A 22,388-nucleotide genomic window follows, 5' to 3' on the forward strand; every position below is an offset into this window, starting at 1 on the left:
AGGAACCAAACACTTTGAAGAGGGAGTGGAATTTGGTTTCACACATTAAGCCCAGCACCGTACGTATACTGTCTTGGTCTCCATTTGCAAAACCCTGCACTTAAGATAGAATTAATTTTTAGATTCATTCCGCAAAAGTTACAACACAAGTTTACTTTGACTTGCCAGTTCAATTACTTCATTTTGAATTTTAAGTTCTTGAATAGGATAGTGATAATTGTGCCTCACACACAAGGAGAAACCCTGCAACCAGGAGAGAAAGCCTTGCTCAGAAATTAAATTGTATGCCTGTATCACTGAGAAGATGCTCTTTAGAAGCACCTGGTGATTTGGAGTGGCCGCTTTTATATCTGTAGCATGAGATATTTTCCTTTTCAGACACATGAAATGTCAGCCCACTGATGATGTTTCAAGTTCGGCACTTCTAAATGAAGTTTCTGAACTGGACTGTGGTTTCTGCAGTATTTTGGTCATTTTATTTTATATGAGATTTCTTTTGCTCTTGCAAGTACAGAGGACTCATGTTTCAGACCTGCTGCTCAGAAGAGACTTTCATCATCTGAGGGGAGACATCTCAACATCCCACCTCTCAGCTGGGACTTGGGCTTCCCAGTCCTCAGCCTCACCCCAAGCCGACAAGACCACGCGGGAGGAGGCTTACGGGCAAGGCATGCCATCGCAGCTCGGGCAGGCAGCGTGGGAGCATGAATCTGGACAAAGTAAGTGGGCTACCGGAGCTACATGCTCCCAGCATGGATCAGCCTTTTGCCCCCAGGTCTGTGGTGTTTCCTGGCTTGCCAGGGCTGTTCTGCGAGCTGGAGGTCTGTTGCAGCTTTGGGTCTGCCGGGTGGATGCAGCCTTGCGCCGAAACTGGAAGGTGGAAGAGTGAACTGCAGCTACTGTGCAGCAGTTGAGGGCCTTGCTTTCTTCCTGTGAAGACAGCGGAAAAATAGGGCAACTGTCACCAACCAGCTGTGGGGTAACCGGTGCACTATCGGACCCAGATGTAACTGTTCTGTGTGAAAAGGATGGATCAGCCCAAAAGAAAAATGGAGATATGGAAAAATTCTGCCCTTGCTGAAAGCAGGGCAACAGCCTACCTGTCAGGTGTATTTATTTCTAACTGTAATATTTGACTGTTTTCAGCTTCAAATGAATATGAATATTATAAAACCTTTTTAATGGCAAAAAAAAAAAAAAAAAAAGAATTATTTTCTATGGAACTCTAACAAAGGGAAAGATGCTTCTATTTCCTTAAAATGTTGTCATGCTAAAAATTCTCAGTGAATTTCTGGTAAGAGCCAGAACATGTATCCCAGAGGCAAGACTGAGGGTTATGTCCTGGGCTGTGCTTCTGCTATTTGTGTTCTCTGGGCTATATTGCTTAATTTCTTGTGACTCTACTTTGCCTTGGAGATATCAGTATTGATCTGCCTCAGAATACTGCAAGGCTATGCTCACATAGGCTCAAGCGTGCTCCAAGACTCTCAGACACCAAGAGCTATTAGGTGCATTGTTTTTAATTTTTTTATTTTTATTTTTGCTAACAGGAATGTTGTGACTGGCTGAATATAAGTGAATATGATGAATGTCAGTGTATTTCTAAGCGGTAAGAGAAACACAGCCCATGACCCAGTGCAAGAAATTTTGTAAATGCGGATGAAGCAAGCCACAAGGACAGAAATCCCAAGACTGACTCAGCCATGCAAGAATGCAGTTGAAAGAAGACATGCCATTTCTGTCATTTAGTCACCTAAGAAGCAAGCACATAAGGAACCAAAAGGACAGTTAGAAATGCTTGTGCACCCTGAGGAGGATAAATTGTGGCTGTTTCACAGCAGTGGCCTAGGAGACAATTTCACCAGACTAACCAAGTGTAACCTGTATCCATCAGACTATTTGTCTTTCTGGGAGGTACCTGAAGTTTCAATTCCATAGGTAAGAAATTCATCCCTTCTGCACTCCATTATGGCATTTCTGCCAAAGGCACTAGGTCAATCCACCCGTAAAGGGCTAAATATTTCATGTGCTTTGTGCTTTTCTTTCCAGGGCTTGTTCTGAGAAACATGTGGAGCCACAGCTGGTTTTTTTTGGTTTTTTGTTTTTTTTTTTAGTAACATACATTGATAATGATTCTATGATTCTAAGTCTGCCCTGACTGCCACAGGTCAGTCTGGATTGTGTCGAGGAAGCAGGTACAGGCAAACTTTACCCATATAGAGAGCCGGTGAGAGACACCAGCGCCAGCCCAGGGTGTGTGACTGCACAGGCAGCACCCAGACAGGGTGAATATTCCTGCCTTTCATCCCTGTTTAGCATGCAGGTGTGGGTGCATCACTAACCCCCGTTACAGGACTTCTGACATCCCACGCCAGGCTTATCTTTTGTCTAGACACTCATGAGCTAAACTTCTCAGTCTCTGCTATAGTTTATTGTGACCAAAAATAGTCTATGTGAGATCACCTCACTCCAAACATCCTAATAGTTGGATTTTAGGTGCAATACCAGTTAGACCAGCTCCAGGACAGTTTTGCAGCTCTGCTGCAGTCCCTGTTGCCCCCTTCATGTCTGACTTTGTGTGTTGCTGCCCCCTCTCTCACCAAACTTGCAAGCAGTCAGTTCAAGGAGGTAAACCAGTGCCCTCCCCAAAAAAAAGAAAACAAAAAGAAAACCAACCAAACAGAAAGGAAGATGGGTCTGGTTTGGTTCCCCAGACCTCTCACTGCAGTTTCAGCACCGTGTTGCTAGTGCAGGGGAGGTGGTGGGAACCTCTGGCCAGGAATGGAGGGAGGACGGTGCCGGGCAGTGCGGATTTAGCTTGGTTTAAATTGTTCTGGATCCATCCCCTAAGCTCTTTGTGACAACAGAACTGTGGATGTTGATAGCCCAGCACAGCTGAGCAGCCCACATCACCCCAGCGTGCCACTGGCTCCCGCTCTCAAATTCCCACTGAGACGAATCCCACAGGTCATGTGGAGAGCTGAGCTTACAGCTGGGTGTCAGACAATCCTGAGCTCTAATCCCACTCCGCCAGCTCTGTGCTATGAGACATGGTGTGCCTCAAGGGCATTGAGCAAGTTGTGTCAGCTTCCTATCTCTGCAGAGCATAAAAATTAGTTGTGAAAGCGCTTCCAAAGTGGCCTTTGCTCCAAGACAAGATCAAAGATAATTAAACAGGTCCTTAAAAATACATAATAGCTGGAGCTCCTGGTGTCCCTGAACAACCATCCATTGGAAAGTCTTCCTTAGTGTTTTGCCATCTTCTCAGGTGGCAAGTAAGCCCATTACTCTTTGTATCAACCACAGTGGATGTGGAAGACCATTCACACTGGGTAGTTGTTGTTTGGCTACCTCAGAATGGCAACAGGTAGCCTCACCTGCGAGTGACTCTTCAGCATGTTGATACTACAAAATGCCCTCATTCTACTACTTAATTAAATGCAGAGTGACCAGACCTGTTCAATGCTAAGGGTACTGGGTCCTCTGATGGTCATCCATTCCAAAGCCAGTAGGGCCCATAGCTGATTGCACACGTTAGCCAGCCGTGATCCCACCACGGGCATGATTAATTCTGAAGCAATCGACTATTCCCCCTGAAGCGTGCCGCCCTGCAGCTCCTCAGCTAGGTTCCCCACCAGAAGAGACCTGGTGGTGAGTAGTTGGGAATATGGGGTCATTATCACATTTGGGGAGCTGCATGACCCCAGATTGCTCCCCCATCACTTGCTTTGCCTGTCAGTTTTCTGATACTTTCTCATGGTTGTGTTGGCACTAGTAGTGCCCCTGGGATAAAGTGGTAATGGGGTGATAGGTGCAGAGGTGGTTCTCTTTATCAGGGTTGGGCCAGTTTGTCGGTTCCTGGGTGGAATTTCTGACCAGAGTAAGAGAACCAGCCTGCGCCTCTGGGCCTCAGGCGCTGCTGTTGTGGTGGGACTCACATGCCCAAGACCGCTGAAAACAAAGACCTGAATTCACTCTGTCATATTTCAATGAATGTTTAAACACCCGCTTTCCAAATCAGCTTCTTTCCAAGCTCATAAATATTTACCATCCTCTCCAAATGAAGCGGTGGTCTTGAGAGAATTTAAATTTGACTGCAGCTTTGTTTATAGGGTATTTCCTAATTTGAAATTCAAGGTTAATGCGTCTCTCAGGCAGTCTCAGGGTGTCTTTCTCTCGTTTGCTTTTCATGAAGAAGTCTGGAAGGTTCATTTTTTCCTGGGGCAACTGGTGAAACTGTTCAGTTCTTCAACCAGCCATGGGGTGGAAAACCTCTGCAGGGCCATTCGGCCCTCTTGCTGGGGCTGGGAGAGTTGCAATGATCTCTGTGTAAAGCAGAAAGAAGATTCAAATGTGTCCACCGCATTCCAGTCTTTCTGCCAGCAAGAGATGCTGCCTGCTGCCCTGAGGTCATGGGAGGTCTCCAGGGCCATTGCTGGCATTTAAAAGCAAACAATGGACTAGGGTATGTTATTTCTGACACAGAACATCATCCTTTAAAAGCAGCACATCTGATTTAGTTGCAGCCAGCTGAGAGTGACCTGAAGGCAGATCAGGAGTTGTATAATTTATAACAGTCAGCTTTTAAGTGAAATTAGGGATTAGTCTGGAAATGCTGTTGCAGCTGTAGCTTTACTCTAATCTCCTGCCTCTTACACCAGATAGTCTATAATGCCTCAAAATGTGAACACTGAGCTAACTGGTGGCAGAATTTCCTGCACGGTGTCTACACGGCTGCTTGTGAGTAGGACTGCCACTGCAGTACAGGGGGGAAGGCTGCATTAAAAATATATGAGGAACTAAGGATGATATAGCCCTTTATTTGCTTTTCTGCCAAGCTGTATGTGAAGGATCACCTTGCTGTGAGACAGAGGTGGGCACCATGCTGCCAGTGAACAGGCTTCTCACTTGAAGGGCTTTCTCACCACCTTGGCCTCCATGTTGCGTGGCACCAACAAAGGTTTAACAATCATCAGGTTTTTCTTTCCATGTCTTTTTCCCATTCCTCCAATTACCACTTCCAGATTATGGAGGAGGCTTGCCCCATCACTTCTATTTTCTCCTGCTGCCCCTACCCTTCATTTCAGTGTTTTGCATAGAAGAGGCTTGCTTTTTTCCATGTTTGCTTTGGGATATTTGTTTAATAACTCTCTTGGAGACGTGTTCAGTATGATCCAGGTGTTAGCAGCTTGGGTTCAGAGTGCTCTCACCAGTGTCAATCCTTTCCTCACACGTCTCTGTGCTGGGCCTCACCTTGGCATGTCAAAAGACACCCTGCAACCTTTTTTTTTCTCCTTTAATCCTCATCTGGCATTGTTTGGGTCATGGGAGAACTAAGTACATGAGGTAAGGAAAAGCCAAGCCTAAACCATGAACACGGGCTGAATGAAAGCACCATCGAGCTGCTTTTTCCATCCCGCTGGCTCTGAACCAGAACAAAGAATACGACATCTTTTCATCTTATGTCTCACTACCAGTGAAGAATGTACTCCCTAGCAGACATCACACAAGCTTTTAAATCCCTGAATGTGTTTCAGGTAGAGGGTTCTGTCCTGGGGGTTGGAAATGTGATAAAACATGAACGAGAGGTTTCTCTGGTAGACAAAGGAAGATAAACCTGAAACTTCCACTATGTATCTAAACAAATGATCTTCAACATTAATTTCTTCAAAGCAAAAAATCCAGAAAGCATTTCAAATATAGATCTGCTGCTTCTCTCTACTTTAAAAATCTGTTCTACAGAGTTTACTGGAAAGCAGCTACATAGTCACCTGCACCACATATGAAATATGCAATTGCAACTTGGAGGAGAAAGTAAGTTTGTTCTGGTATTAAAAATTCTCTGTCAGAAGAATTTGATAAATATAATGCAGCATGCAGAATCAGCCTGATTTTTATTTTAAGTGCCTCTCCAGTACCATAGGGGTATGCCCTTTATGCAGCTCTGGCCTCCGATCAGCCAAGCAATTACCCTTGTTACAAAGGCCAAATGTTGTGCCAGCTTGCAAGAACTGCCAAAAACTGTAATACGAACTTGTGGATCAATTTATACATTCTCGTACAGGCTGATGCCTTTCTGTGCAACGGGGCACTGCCTCAGGTAGCCTAACAATTCCCTTCTCGGGCTTGTAATTCCAGTCTTTGCTTCTGCTCTGTGAATTCTGCCAAACCCTTACATGCCCCAGAGAAAGAAGTCCGGGGACTCTGATCATACGTACTGTGCAGATTGTTCCAGATGCTCCCATCTCCAGTGCAACCTTATAGTTTGTACATCAGGTACATGCTTCTCTGAGATAGCGTACATTTAAGAGGAAACAGTGATGAAATGCAGAGACAACCTCATACCCTGTGACCCCAGCAAGTAGCTGTGGTACATGAGAGCTGCTCAATGAACATTATAAAATCTAACCTATAGGGACTCACTCTCTACGAACTAATAGCTCTATTCCTTGCCAAACCTGTGGCTGAGGTATCACACCAATTAAACACATACTATTCTCTGAGACAGAGGCTGCTGCTAGTTAAGTACCACCGTTCCGCTGCGTTTGCTGTTGCAGAGCTCCCATGCTGCCTATTTCCAGAACATCCCAACAGTTTGACTGCGCCCCAGTTTAGTAGTTCTAAATACAGCTTGGTGGAAAGATTTCATGACTGGATAAAATGTAATGCTGCTGGAAATAAGGAGCAATGGGGTAGAGCACATATCTTTTTCACAAAATTCTGCTAAAGCCTCGGTGAAACGAGCCTTCCCCACTTGCAACTTGGGCAGTTACATTTTATTGCCTGAACTTTTCACAGAACCTCTTGCACTCTGACCTGGTTAGTGTTAGCGAAATGCTTAGAGGTCCCAAACAAAATGCTGGCACATGCGTACAGGGAATAACCAGTATTTAAACTGAGTGAAAAACTTTGGGGTTAGTACGTCTATGAGCTTCCATTTAGCAAGACCTTAAGAGGCTGCACCAGGCAGAAACATTTTGCCAGTTTCAGTCAAATTAGCAACACAAAGTTTTTGTTTCTTTTTTTCCTTCATTAATATTGCAAACCAGATGCTGCTAAATTAGAACCCAACTGTCTTTATAGTAATAAAACAGGAGGTCGGATTTAAAAAGCTGCGTTTGCCCTTGTGTTTCTTGGAAGACCTCTCTGTCTCTAAGTTGACACTGCAGCTGTTCACTGAAAATTATGCAGAAAGATTAATAAAATCTTAGCTGGGCTCTTAAAATATATAGCCAGTCCAACAGTTTTAAGTAAGCATGGATCACACTGTTCAGCTGAAATAGCTGACACATTTTTACCCTGTGGCTGTAGTATTTATCAAGTGCACATAGTAAAAAAGGAATTTAATAGAGGAAAGTAAATCAATCTGATTTCAGCTGTGTCCAGTCACAGTTTCTCCTAATGTCCTGTGACGACCTGAGAGGCTGGGGGATATAGAGTGTGACCGTCATCCCGCAGCAAAAATATTATCACACACTTCAAAGCTACTGGCTGTCTTTCCTCAAATAAAGTCAGAGCTTTAACGTGCGCCCTGATGAAAACAGGATGGCCCCTTTCAAACCCAGATGATAGAGACAGACGAAGCAGTAAGACGAAACCGGCGGGAGCCAGCACACACAGAGCTGCAGTAAATCCAAGCCATAAACAGAATGCCTCCTGTACTTAAAATCTTCCGAGGCCCCTGAGCTTTCTGAAAGCATGACAGCAGCACCGCTGTGCCCTCCGGCCTTGCAGACCTGCAGGGATTTGGGGGAGGCACCAATTCTGGTCATTTCATAATGATTTACACCCATAAAACTGATGCTTTTTGCATCTTCAGGGAGAAATGTGTGACCACTTGTGGCCAATCAGCAAAGAACTCCAACACACTGAACAGGCAGAGCGGAGCAGCCATAGGGCAGGGCCATAGGACAAGGCCGTAGGACAGGGCCACAGGACAGGGCCACAGGACAGGGCCACAGGACAAGGCCATAGGACAGGGCCACAGGACAGGGCCACAGGACAGGGCCACAGGACAAGGCCATAGGACAGGGCCACAGGACAGGGCCATAGGGCAGGGCCACAGGACAGGGCCACAGGACAGGGCCACAGGACAAGGCCATAGGACAGGGCCACAGGACAGGGCCATAGGGCAGGGCCACAGGACAGGGCCACAGGACAGGGCCATACGGCAGGGCCGTAGGACAGGGCCGTAGGGCAGGGCCACAGGGCAGGGCCACAGGACAGGGCCACAGGACAGGGCCACAGGACAGGGCCATACGGCAGGGCCATAGGACAGGGCCACAGGACAGGGCCATAGGGCAGGGCCACAGGACAGGGCCACAGGACAGGGCCATAGGACAGGGCCGTAGGGCAGGGCCACAGGACAGGGCCATAGGACAAGGCCATAGGACAGGGCCACAGGACAGGGCCACAGGACAGGGCCATAGGGCAGGGCCATAGGGCAGGGCCATACGGCAGGGCCATAGGACAGGGCCGTAGGGCAGGGCCACAGGACAGGGCCATAGGACAAGGCCATAGGACAGGGCCACAGGACAGGGCCATATGGCAGGGCCATAGGGCAGGGCCATACATCGCTGCTGCCGCTGGTACAGACGCTGCCTGCAGTAACGGCGCAGCCGGGCTCGGCGGCTCGCCCGTCAGGACTCCCTGTTCGGGATCAGTTAAGCCTCTTGACAGCGTCAGTCACAGTGAAGTGCTCCCGACGGGAGCTGCTGTGAGGGGGTGTGCTGCAAACCCGGCTGGTCAACCAGGGGACTAGCAACTGCTCTGTAACTCCATGTCCCAAAACTCATGTCTTTCACATAGTTTATTAAAACTAAATCCATGTGAACCGCATGCTGTGGGTGAGCTCCCAGCGTTCTGCTCACACAGGAGTTAAATGTTTTTTTAAGGCCACACTGGAGTATGACCCGATATTTGCACATACAGATAGCAAACTGCTCGGATGAACTCTGCTGTACAGACACCACTCAGGTGGGTTCTGTTTTGCTTTTTGAGAGCTTAAAAAGGGCTGCCAATTCTGAAAACCACCTAACAGGAATAAAGAAGTCTTCCCTAATGTTTTTGTTCTAAGAACTGAGATAACTCAATTTTAACAAGTAAAATGGCATTTTAAAATACTTTTAAGTGTCACATGCCTGGACCGCAGTGCCATGGTCTCTATGTATTTACACGCATCGCTTTTGATACAGTTACCACCACTGCACAGATGGGCAACCAAGGCGCAGGGCACGCTGGTGAGATTTGGTTTCAGTAAGGCACCTACATCCAAGTGTCTGAAGTACGTGTGCCCACCTACTCAATGGATGCCTACACTCTCATTACAGCCAGTGGAGATACTGAGTTGGACAGACGCAGGAGCCTGCTTTGCGACGCATCCCATCCTGATTTCCCACTACCGCATCTCCTGTTTCTGAGACAGAACACAGCTAAATCTCTTGAACGCTGAGCCACAGGGCCTGCTGCATGGGGACAAGACCCCAGTGAAGTCCACCGTAGCTTTCTGAATGTGCTGCTGAACTACTCCCTGCAGACAGTCTTGTTGATGGCCACCACTCTTTGGAGTCTCCTCCAAAAGAACACAAGGAGATAATCTGCTTCCAGTTAGACGAGGTGCTTGTCACCCACAGCTGCAGCTTCATCCAGGGCTCTGCCCTCCTGCTAACAACCTGAACGAGTTTTATGGCAAAGAATGGGTAAGATAGCAAATGTTCAGATACTTGGACTTTCTACTGTCTTCCAGAAGGCACTGGTTCTACCTAGGCAGAGAGAGAACATCTGAAGAATGAGTCGAAGGTAAGAAGCTTTGTGCTAAAAATAGGGAAGGACATAAGGAAGCATATAGTCTTGTTTTATTGGAAAGTCAGGAACCACAAAGATGTGTAATGATCTCACACTGCATCACTCTTCCGGAGGATTTCAGGACCAACAGAAAGGCTGTTCTGGCAGCAAAACCACAATGAATGCAACCAGCAACTTCAGCTACCACAGCATTTGATTTCAATCAGGGGATGGCAGCTACAGCCTTCCAGGCAACAGAGATGCCTTATGTCTACAGGTAACAGTGCAACAATCCATTTCTGGTTGGCAGAATGCAGGGGTCTCACTAAATCCTCTGCATTACAATCTAGCTGAAGGTAACTTAGCTAGCATCTGTGGTGTGAGGTGCGAGGAATGCTGCATTAAACTCATTCCAAATGCAGGTATCATCTCTAGGCTGGATGGGCAGCTTGATTGAGGAGGCAGATTCCTCACATGAAATAGCAGAACGATGATGATCATCCTGACTGGCTGCTGGCCAAGGTCTGCGTGATTTTCTGAGGTACATAACCTTAGAGAGCCAGCATACATGATGAACCAGGAAACGCGCCCAGCAGCAAAGAAAGATTCCAGCTTTTTTGTTTTCTATGTGATCTATGTTGGGTCGACTCCTTGAAGACCGCATCTTGGATTACAGCTATCCTTTGACCAGCCACCCATCTCTCACCGCTCATTAGAGCAACCAGCTCAAAGCTTTCTCTGTTGGTCATAGGTAAGCGCATTTTCTCCCCAGAGGAATCCACACCAGGACAACTTCTGTTCACTTTGAAATGGTTCATGTGTTACACAACAGCTGCATGCTGTAGGCTGCTGAAGGTATCTGTTAAGCAATTGTGTTAACTGTATTTTTATTATGAGGCTTGGAGAGCTGTCCAGGAATAAGACATTGGTAGTGAAGACCAGAATGGCTGAGAGTATTAAGGGCTGAGATGTGATAATGTATCTGCGAGAAAGAGGCACTTCAGTTATCCGAGTAGGACATCAGTTTAGCAGGAGTTTCCCAGCTCCTGTAAAGCAAACACGGAGGATGTTATAGCACAAAAGGGATCCATTAAACACTACAGGATTTCACAGTTTTTCTTTTCTTTATCTTGCTTTACTGGACTCTATTGGTCCTTCTGCAGACTTGTAATCAGATGATTTTTTTTTTTTTAAGGTCTCTGAACACTCTTTATCTCCATTTTGGCCACTAAAAAGCCCCAGTAGGGCTGTGCCTTCTTTCCAGGCATCTTGCTCGCTGAGGTTTTAAATTCTGTTGGTAGCTTTCCTTTTTTCCTAGCCTGGTAAGAATTCTGCTTTATCCGATAACTTGCATTAGAATTAGGTAACTCATAATATACAGTAGGTTTCTAAAAACTATTTTCTCCACAAGAAGATGCGATGGGCTGCCTGGCTGAGGAGCAGATTAGCAATGTAATGTGCCATATCCAAATACTTGGCATTCTAAGACTACAGAGTGTGCCGGGAGACCTCCTGCCAAGAAAATCAGCATTTCCCTTTCCAGACCACAGTGCCATTCAGACAGAAGTTTTGGAAAATTCATCTAGAAATACTTCTAAAGACGTATTATTTCTGTTTGGTAAAAGACATGGTGAAGAAACAAAAAGGCCCAGGTACCACCCTGCTGTGCTTTCATCCAGGGATTACATCGACTCACATATGGAAAGGGCAGCACAGAACCTAGCAGGAGCCGGATGGGATGCTGAGAACTTATCAGTAGTATCCCCATTTAAAAAACAAACCCAACAGCGATACCATGGACATTCCCTGTCATGTGCTCTTGGCACCTACTTTCATACAAACAACTTATTTGTTTTTGTACCGGATAACCCACTATTAGCGTGGTCAAGAGTATCAAATGCAGGCCCGAGCACTGCGTAACACAACCGAGAGCAGAGGGGCCACTAGAGTCTCCAGGACTACTACTACTCTTACCTGTCTTGGGGACAGCAAGTGCATTTCAGTAACATACTCTCTAAGGGCAGGATTACGTACTAAAAGCTACTACAGGTGAAAACTTTTCATTCTTGATGTAGGTCCTTGAAAAATACTACTACTAGTTAGGAGATTTCTGCTTTAGCCACTTGCCTTCATGCTTGCACACATTACCTGCAGGAGACTAACCACAGAAAGCCTGTTTTTATGTTAACTGGGTCTAGACTGCTTTTTATATTTCATTTTGAATTAAAAAAACAAAGAGATTCCTTGCTGACAGTTGAAAAGTCATAACACTGGCAAAGGACTACATGCTGGGGATCACTTCTCTTGATGATGAAATAAGCACTGTTTTGGTCCAAAAGACTATTCTAACCAGAATAGCAGCATCTAGTAAAAAAAAAAAACAAACCCCCAAACCCCCAAAAAAACCCCAAGGATGCAAGCTTCTCACAGTTTGTCAGTCTGTGTTCCTTGTATCCTGATTATCTGAGAAATCCCCATCTACCAACAAAGGGCTCCAAATCCAGCTCAAGTGCTCTGGCAGTTGCCTAGTTTTTTGGCATCAACATCCAGAAGGGCCAATTCCTGATTCTGCATGCTTGCCAATGTCATTTAAGCAAATATTTTGTGTATCATATTTCTTAAGCTTTAAACTCTAGATCGTATTGTGTCCCTCGGCTGGCACATACAAAAATATAATGCTGGTGATGAGGGTTTCTGAACTTGTTCTGTTTTTTAAAGCTTCTCTTACACCCCTTTATCTAATCCTCAAGTAACAAGTTTAAAATTCATACAGTTCAAGTAACAAAACTCAGAGAAGACAACAAAGCTTCAGGCAGGGGAAAAATCACGTGCATGAAGTGTGTGGCTCAAAAATTTCCTACCAAAGAGACTCAAAAACTCTTTAAAGCACTAGCAAAAAGGCCTTTAAGTATGTTTGTCAGTACTAATAGATGAAAACCATGTTAAATGTAAAATATCAAGCTTCACAGTTTCAAGTGTGTATTAAGCTGTTTATAGATCAGTAAGTCCTGCAGGTATTACACAAAACTACATTAGAGAAAAGTTTGGATAGCTAATAAATTACTATTCTAGCAGGTTACTCCTGCAAAAACTGTAAAATTCAGCATGAAATAAAATGTCAGAAAACAACTCATTTATATTTGGACATTGATGCAATGATTCTACTTGTCAACATGTATCTGCATTCCTTTTAGATCTGAGTTCAAACAACTAATGATTTATTTTTTTCAGGCACAAAATAGCAGATGTGCCACAGCACTTTGGTGAATAAAAAAGAAGTCTCCTCCACAACTGCATAAATATTCTCAAACTTTCAAAGACTACCTTAGAGAAAAGGGCCAGGCTGCTGTCACTGACAAGCAAATTTAAACACGGGCATTAGACCTTCACTGCTCCCGTTCTAGTTAATACTATCCCATTCTTTCCGTCTTCTTACTCACAAGAAAACTCTAGGCAATAAACAAATACATAGCAATAGGAGTCCTTACTGCAGTGCTAGAGGGTAACACCGCACCTTTTGGAGACAGAGGCTTAATATCTTCTAAGTTTCCCTAAACCATTTTCACTTTTCTATAAATAAAGCTGCTTATCACTGTACTTAAGCTTCAGGAACTTTAATTAGACCAGGAATTCCTCTAATGATTAGATAAAGGCTGTTGCAGGGGAGTTGTAACAGTCTTAAAAACAAAAGGATCTCTCCTCCTCTTTTCTCTTTGCATACATCTTACTTGGGAAAGTAACCACTGTCAAAAAAAACCCCAACAACCAACCCAATTTGAAAGACTAGCCTCCTTTCAAAGGCATGTATTACACTTCTGTTTACTAAGTGGAGAGGAAATATACCTCAGCACATCCTGTAAGTAATGATTCCAACTTTGCTTTGTACTTAAGGTCTAAAAATCAGAGAAGTACTAAACTTTAAAAGAAAGTGTATGCCAGATAAAAATCTGCAATGCTGGACTCTTCAGTTGCTTTGCAGAAGGAAAGCAAACGTCTGAAAGTGTCCTGAGCTCAAATAATGCAACTCGCGAGACAAAGATTTAGGTTTGTAAAAACCTCGTAAGTTAAGAGCATTCATTGACAGGAGTTAACTAGTTAGTACTGCTCCCTGAGTGTTTATTAATGAAGCCATGTTTGTTTGACCTTGAAACGTTGCTGGATTATTGCACTTGCCTGCAGCAGTAGCTGTTCCCAGAGAAGCTGCTGAGCAGCCATGAAACCTGCCAAGAGGACAGGGTGTCACATTCTTACTCATTGTGTTTATTCACTAGCACAATCCAACTTTCCAGAGACACGAAAACTACTGCGATCTGACAGCGGCTATTTACTGCTTTGTGAACTTGGCTAGGTGACCAAAGTTACTTTTAAAGTGCGTAATCAATATGCAGATCTATTTTAAAAGCTGTGCCACAATTAGCACTTAAAAACCACACAGTTTTACGGTAGTTGGGTCAAATTAATTTTATTATGCTCCATGATGAATTGCCACCAGTGCAACATCCTATTCACTGTACATTTCAAAAATTCACATACTAAAAATTTCAGTTCAATAAATGGAAAACTGAATGATTGAGAAGTTCTTACGGATTTCATACGTACAAGTGGCTAGCTGATATTGTCTATGCACATAGAGTGTTGAGATACAAAAGCCTCATGCTAGTTCGTTAATTGCTAAGGCTATCTGGACAGTCATTTAACCGGAATATATAAGAGAGGCCTTCATTACAATGTTTAGCAACAATGCACCAGTATCATGAAATGCTGTCTTCTGCTCACAGTGCAAGTGGCAGAATGCTGAAGCATGCAGTTATGAGTAACTTAACTGCCATTGCAGTCTTTATGCCTGAAATTTATCATGTACAAACACTACTTGAAAGTAAGTATTAACCTGGACACCACGAGTGTACTTTTTGTGTGAAGAAAAAGAAGTTGAAAAACCAAAAGCTTTCTTTGGCCAGTATCTACAAATCAAAGTTTTATTCAATAATGTAACTTCAGAGATCCTACAACCTGGAACAGAAGTTTGATTAATGAACTGCGATACTTAATTATTAACTATATTACAGAAATTCCAATTCTGGGAACATAACAGCTAAACATATCTAGTAAGTAGCATGGTAGGAAAACCTCTAGGCCTCATCTGCTAAATTTTAAAATGCCCTATATGCAATATGGGAGCAGTGCCAGAAGTTATATGAAAGCCATACAAATATTTTCCTTATACACGAGTTCCTAACTCCACTGCCCGTAGCTACCCCCGGCTGCACTTGCACTTGATCCGATGCTCAAGCCATTACAGCAGCAAAGCTAGCAGGAAGTGTTTATAGCAGCAGGGGGCAACGCAAAAGTTACCGCAAGAGAGTGAGACCACTTGGAAGTTTTTTTCCCCTCAAGTTATGTGCTTAAATTACTCTTGGAAGGAAGTTAGCATCCTCTGAATAATTTAACTACCTTACGTCTCCCACTACTTCTCAGCAACTTTCCTTTCTTCTCATATGACTAAATTAATTCGCTAAAGACTAGTTTATAACTGGGTTAGAAATCCAAGCCGTATCATGCAGGTCCAGCCTGTCAAGATCAGGTCAACACTGGGTTTCAGTCAATACAATTCTGATAACTTAAATTTAGTTTGATACCTTGACTACAGTCAAAAGACCCAGGACACTAGGCATTAACTACGCTCCAAATATGACTGACTTAACTAAACATTCCATGTCAGGTAATGTGGTTTTTAAAAAGATTTACTACCTGAAAATTACAGTAAGTACAGTAATTAATGCTGCAGATATTAAATACCCACGTAGCATAGATTAGTATTTTGTAATAGGCAGATATGCCTATATTTACTGCACTACAAAGTACAACTTACATAAACGTGCAAGCTGTGAAATGAGAATCCCATTTTCTGTCCACTTATTCAAATACTATTCTTGTGAACTGGGCTCCTGATCTTCATCACAACCCTTGACCTTAAAGCCAACATATGAAGACAGAATATTGCCATAAAGTTCAGTACTTATTCAAAGTGTATATTCTGAGTTAACGTCTTTCCAACTTTATGGATGTAGGATTGGTGTTTCAGCATTTGTTGTGTACCATAACGCAAAGACTGCAAAGTAATACCACTTATGTTTACTTTATTAGTACACCAATGTCCTACAAATGTTAAAAAGTAATTAAACATTATTGAAGCAAGCATTAAACGCAGCTCTTCAGCCTGAAAACCGCATGAAATTGATTTTCAAAATAAATCAAACTGTAGCAATTGCCAGCCTCCAGTACAGCCCCCAAGTAATTCACACTTCTTCCTTCTGAAGGTAAGAGCTGGGGGAAAAAAAAAAAAAAAAAAGAAAAAAAGAAAAGACTGAACTTGTCTGCATCAAAGATGTCTTTATCACTATTACAGTGTAAAGCCACCCTGTTGAACTTCACATAGAGAGCTCCCTAATTGAAAGGTGTAATTACTACTGCTGTTCAATAGCAGTCAGTATTGCTACAGTTAGAGCAAGGTAATCTTCACAACCAGCTGTGCATTTCTGCAGTGATTTTGTTTTACGTAAAGCATACTGCTAAGACTTGAACTGCAATGTTGTGATGTATTTGAAACCATGCAAGAGTATAAACCAGCCTCAACATTCATGTAGCATTGCATTTGAAATGAAGGGGCTAAATAAACTAAGAGCTGCATCACTTAAAGAACATAGTGCTATACTAGGTTTTAATAAGAAAATTTAGATACAGAAAAAGTAGGGTATGAAAATAGTGTTTTCCTTCTTGCATTATAACTAAATTACATTAAGGTTTTTGTCAGTCTCACATATTACATTTAAACTCCCTTATTGATGGAATGGAAAGTATTCACATGTACATGATCATCCAGGTGTAAACTTGCACACATTAACAGGGAGTAGCTTTGCAGAGGATTATGACAAACCTTTACAGATTAAATGAGGTATTGCACAGATTAATAAAAAAGCAAAAGGCAACAAAAATATACAGCAAATTGGTAGAACATTTACATGATAATTTTACAGAATCCATAGACAGAAAGTAGTGTTTAGTATATCATTCACCTTAAAAAATATATATATAATAATATATGATCAATCATCCCATTCGTCATCATCCTCAAAGTCTTCTTCATCATCTTCATCCTCATCTTCATCTGTAAGACAAAAAAAGCAAGTCACTTGCATGCACCAAATTAACATGAAGAAAGTGTTATTGATCACTCCCACAACTTTCTGAAAACGGAACAATCAGTTCAAGGAGGTCACTACAACACATTTGGTAATGCTCTATTTTAAGATAGCTAGACATGGCAGATGTGGACAGATACCGGCTGAAAGTTAAATCTAATTTGTTTCCTTTCTCACTCCTTTCCTCTGGTAGGAAAAAATATCTTGTCTTCTGCTATGAGGAAAAAAGAAACAGAAGTTCCCATTTAACATTTACTACTTATTACTCTTTCTTAAAGAATGTGAGAGGGGCCAGCTTGTTCCAGATTGGGTTTAAAACTTCAAGGACAGACTGGTTTCTGAAACTTAAGAACTGCTTCCCCAGCTTTACTGCATACTGGGATTTCTGTTTACTGTACAAGCAGATAAAAAAAAATCTGTGAGCTGAAGATTATTGTGGTTACTGGAATATTCCAAGCTGCGTAATGCATGTCAACTTCAACATCAATGTTTGTTGTTAAGTTTACTCAGTCTTCCACTTTTTGCATGTATCATAATTTAAAAATTGTAGCCTGTTAAAATTAAACTACTTATTTGTTAGGAAAGCACATTTTCTTCCCTAGGAAAATTATTGTATTTAGCACCCTTCTGCTATTTAGTTTATGTAAAGTACCAAAACTGGAGATTACTACACCAGGCAGCAAATCAACAAACTATATTGCACTTAGTCAAATGACCTGCAGACTGCAAGTGCAGCGTTGGTGTCAAGGCAAGCTCTGAAACAAAGCCTTAACAGAAGAGGTGTAACCAAAGAGCTGCACTGCAGTTACTGAACTGCAGTTATTACAATGCTGGTATTTGAGAAATGCAAATCCTCTTGCAGTCTTACTTCTTCCAAGCACTGAAGTGCAAAAAGTTGATTCAGTACTAGTATGGGACTAGTCAAGTAACACTAGTTATCTGATTATCATCCAGCAGGTGGCATCCAAAGCACACTGGAAGCCAGTTTTAAGAGGCTGAATCTTTGCAAGAGCTTTGGCTTCTAGAAACAGAAAGCATTAAAAACCTTCCTTCCAAAATATTTTGACAACTTATTTCATTTTTATCCACTAGATAGTATGAGAAGTCACTTTAAAAACAAAACAAAAAAACAAACCACCAAAAAGCCACAAAACTTTCTAAGGCTATTAACCTTGATTCATAATTTTTAATTCTGTATTACTGCAAACTACACCAGTAATTCAAAGTAGCACGAAGTAACTATTGTAACCATTCAACCCATCACTAGAAGTCTATCTAGAACATTCTATATTGGACTATAAGCTGTAACCCATGCTTTTTTCCAAACAACGTTTTATGAAAACCTGACATCATGAGGTCAGAAAAATTTCAGACTCACCTGAAGAATGAATGGCTTTGCTCCTTTTCTGCATAACCTCCATTAATGCACCCACAATTCCTGAGGTGGGTGCAGGTGTAGGTGGTGCACTCTCTTGACCATCAGATACCTTGGAATAAGGATACATTTGAAAGATGCAATTAGCAAAATGGAACCTGTGCATTTCAACACAAGCTCCCTTATAAGATTAACAAGTTTATTTTCAGCCAGAAGGAACTGTGAATCTGTAGTTTGTTTCTTCAACTCAAGCTAAGTTTTTATTTATGAAAAAAGTCCAGCTTTTCTCTTTTGCCATATAACACAACTGTAGTTACTTCATACTCATGATTAAATATTTCAGCTATGACATGAAGTGGGTGCTCAGCTAGATTGAAAGCTTCTTAATACGGTTGTACAGGCATGACTTGTGTGGCTGCATAATCATGATTTATTTTATCCTTGTTATATACCACAAAATACTTTTTCTTGTTTGCATTTGTTAACCAGCTCTGCTTTGGGCTGATAATCCCTTCTGAAAGTAGTAGACTTTGATACTGCATACCTGTAATGGCAAATAAATATTAACATGCCCTTACACTTTTTACACTGCCTCAAGTGCAGGAGAGCAAGAAGGAAAAAAAAAAAAAAAAAAAGAAAGAAAAAGAAAAAAGGTACCTACAGGCAAAATTCAGGCAAAATTTAAGATATTCAGTGACATCAAGAAAAATATAATAGTCTGAACTGCAGCAGGAACAGCAGAGGCATCACTCACAGGCTGCACTTTTTCAGACACAGCCACAGCAACCTTCTTACAAGCCTCAACATTTGCAGAGCACAGGCCCATTTTAAGATGGGGGGCCAGAAGAAATTTAGTATTGTCCTGGTTTCAGCAAACTGTGACAAGTGTTTGCCTTCCACTACCATTACTGCTGAACTCATCCCCTGCAGCTGTTTAGATGATTTTACTGAAGTATTCAAGAGACCAGCAATTTTTCATAGTTCTTGCAGAAGTTTTTTAGAGCCATGATACTGTGGTATTGCCACAGTAGGATTTATTCTTTAAGTTCTACTGGTGAGAAATTCGTTTGAAACAAGGATGACTTTATGCACCAATACTCATCTACAGCAAGTATATGTTCTAAGCATTTTCTCAGTACTACTGTTTAACACATCACTTCAAAATCTCCAGAAGTTATGAACCAGCCCAAAATAGAGCCACAATTTACTGTTCACGCTGCGATGATGCAGCCATTTGCAAGTCCCTAGAGGCCCTAGATGAGAAACAGCTTTTTACTCACGGATTTCAGCTGTATACCCTGTCGTATCTGGTCTAACAGTGCATCTCTTCCTGAGCAGGATACCGGTCGACTGTTCTGTTCGACCTTCTTTAACTGAGCTCCTTCTCTGATTTGATCCAAGAGTGCTGCTTTGTTTCCTACAGGAACTGGAAGCTGGTGATCAACCTCTGAAGGAAGGCCTGGTGGTGGAGGAGGACCAGGAGGGGGTGGAGGAGGAGGAGGGGGTGGAGGAACAGACGACCCACTTGCCGGTGGTGGTGGCGGAGGAGGAGGGCCAGAAGGTGCAGATGATGAATGCACTGGTGGTGGAGGAGGATACATCCTGTTTGGAGGAGGTGGGGGCACTGACGCACCAGGTCTAGATGGGGGTGGGGGTGGAGGTGCTGCTGTGGGAGCTCTAGAAGGAGGTGGAGGTGGTGCCCCTCGGCCCCTAGCAGGGGGAGGAGGAGGGCCTGAGCTATGGGGAGGGGGTGGTGGAGGTGGAGGGGGTCCTCCTCTGCACGGTGGTGGTGGCGGTGGAGCTGAAATGAAACAACAATCTACAATTATAGGCTACTCAATACCCGTAACTCTTGCAGACATTAGCAGAGAAAGAAAAACATTTTGCTTTCCCTTTTGCAAGGATCTCTGTGCCAGTGCAAATTTCACCAATTCTGGATTATGCTTATATGAATTGCAAACCAAGCTGAATATAGCCCCTATGTCTGTTGTGTATTTTGTAAAATAATCAACACTGTGGGAAGCAACTGCAATGCATAAAAAAAACTAATTGAAGTTGCAAAACAAGCTTGGTCATTGATCTTGGTTTGGTCCTATGGCAGTAATTTTCTTCATAATCCAAGTGTATCTTAAGCCAGTGTTTCAATTTCTCACGACAAAATGCAGAAGAAAAAATATTAAAAGAATCCTCTAAAATTCTAGGACACAAAGCAAGAGACAGAAGTTTTATTAAATACACTTAGAGTGAAATATAACATTTCCACTTTATAATCTATCCATTATTTTATTAAGGAATTACAGAGACTATTTTTTGAAGTAACATCTAGCAATGAAGAAAAAACTACTAATGCATTACGACACAGTGTAAATTGACTCAGTCCCTTTCACTGAAAATCAGTCCCAACAACATCTTTATGGCAGCAACTGTAGAAAGGAAACAACGGCAGGGCTACCTCAGTGCACAGGATCACTTCTATATTAAGTAGCCTTGAAATGTACTTGCTCTGCTAATGGCATTTTAAATAGCACCATTTAATTTCCTCTTCCATGAAGCATCTAATGGCTTATGGTACTTTAGGGCGAGTGGTTGTTGCACACAGGTACTTAATAATCCAGGCGCTGTCATACAACTAAGAAAATTCACATTTTATTTCATGTGCTTTGATAACAAAAAGGGTATTACACTCAGGAAGGTATTTCTTTAGCTCTTCTATTATCTCCTTCCTCTTACATGCTGAGAAAGCAGGCTACCTGCACTGGTATAGGGAGGGACATCCCAAAAAAAAAAAAAAAAAGAAAAGGGATTTTGAGGAAGTAGGAGACACGAGTGCGTTGGTGCCTCCTTCCCTGCTTATCTTAGAGAAACATACCCCTCCTAAAATTACATGTTATGTTCTTAAGTTCCACGAACTGCTCTGTTTTTTTCCATACCTCCAAAATTAACAGTATGGGGAGAATCTCCTCTCAAACTTTAGATATTTTCCAAGAGACATACTGCCAACATTCTTGATTTTTAAAAAAATCCTACCACTTTTTGGCCGACAGAACTGTAGTTTCCTTCTCGGCCATCGGAGGCTAATATTTTCAAATATAACTTACTCTGAGAGCACTACAGTTAGTTTTTCTGTATTACTGAAAAGATACACAACATGGTCATGCTCCAGAGTCTGTAGTGTGTAGATTTTGAACACAGCTCTGCGGGGGAAGTGGTTTATTTTCGTAATATCTAGAGAGGTATGTCATATCCAATCTGTGGAAATAGAGTTTGGGAGTTTTTATAAGGCTTGTCTGCACTAAACTGAAGTGAGCAAGGAAGAGCATGGAGGGACCACCACTACCTCATCCTTTCTCCCTTCCCCCTCCAAACAGACGGTACAAGCAAAGCAAGAAAATAATTTAGGTTTTTTATAAATGCACATTAATATGAACATTAATATGAACATTGCCATTAACAAAAAAAGTTTGTAAAATCTTCTATTAATGGTACTGGCAATAAAAAAACCCCAACCAACAGCACCAAAATAAGGAAAAGGGCAGAAAAAGCAGGAAAGTAACTTCTATCTGAGCAGAATAGTATGTCTGCAACTCTCTAGTCAGCATCCTAGCAGGGTGAATATGTCAGCACAGAAATTCTTGCAATAAACACAGAAAAACATGTTTTGGTTGAGAAAGAACACTTCAAACAGCAGTCAAGCCTACACATCAGATAACAGAATTGTGGATAAACCCACTGAAGTACTGGAGTATTTTATCTACCTCTATCAAAAAGCACAGAGGTAGATTATTATCATGCATGTTAAATATGAGGCAGCTTTTCTTTCAATTGCATACATGCAAAGTGGCCATAACATGAAGTTATCACATATCTAATAGAAAAATAGGCGTTTTTAAAGTGTTTTAAATCTTCTCAATCTAGTTTTATGGTCAGCAGTCTGGAATCAACAACTCTGGAAACATTTAAACAGAGTTAAGATTATAAAGAAACTGACAGATTTCTTACTGAGAAAAAAAAAATCACAACTGAATTTTTGA

General features: G+C 42.3%; 1 protein-coding gene across 4 annotated transcripts in view; it reads right to left on the minus strand.

The window, feature by feature from the left end:
* Positions 1 to 8,791: 8,791 nt before the first annotated feature.
* WASL (WASP like actin nucleation promoting factor) overlaps positions 8,792 to 22,388 on the minus strand; it is a 60,051-nt gene continuing 46,454 nt past the window's right edge. For 2 of the 4 annotated variants that reach the window (XM_080393951.1, XM_080393954.1), the window contains exons 9-11: positions 19,638 to 20,158; positions 18,361 to 18,469; positions 14,230 to 16,948 (exon numbers count right to left, since the gene is read on the minus strand). In XM_080393951.1, coding sequence (XP_080250077.1) covers positions 16,887 to 16,948; positions 18,361 to 18,469; positions 19,638 to 20,158 — 692 coding nt within the window. In that variant the 3' untranslated portion in view covers positions 14,230 to 16,886. Of the gene's footprint in view, positions 10,830 to 14,229; positions 16,949 to 18,360; positions 18,470 to 19,637; positions 20,159 to 22,388 lie in introns of those variants that run through there. The other 2 variants (XM_080393952.1, XM_080393953.1) reach the window with 2 other exon arrangements.

Source organism: Falco punctatus (assembly GCF_963210335.1).
Source record: "Falco punctatus genome assembly, chromosome: 6".
NCBI classification, from domain to species: domain Eukaryota; kingdom Metazoa; phylum Chordata; class Aves; order Falconiformes; family Falconidae; genus Falco; species Falco punctatus.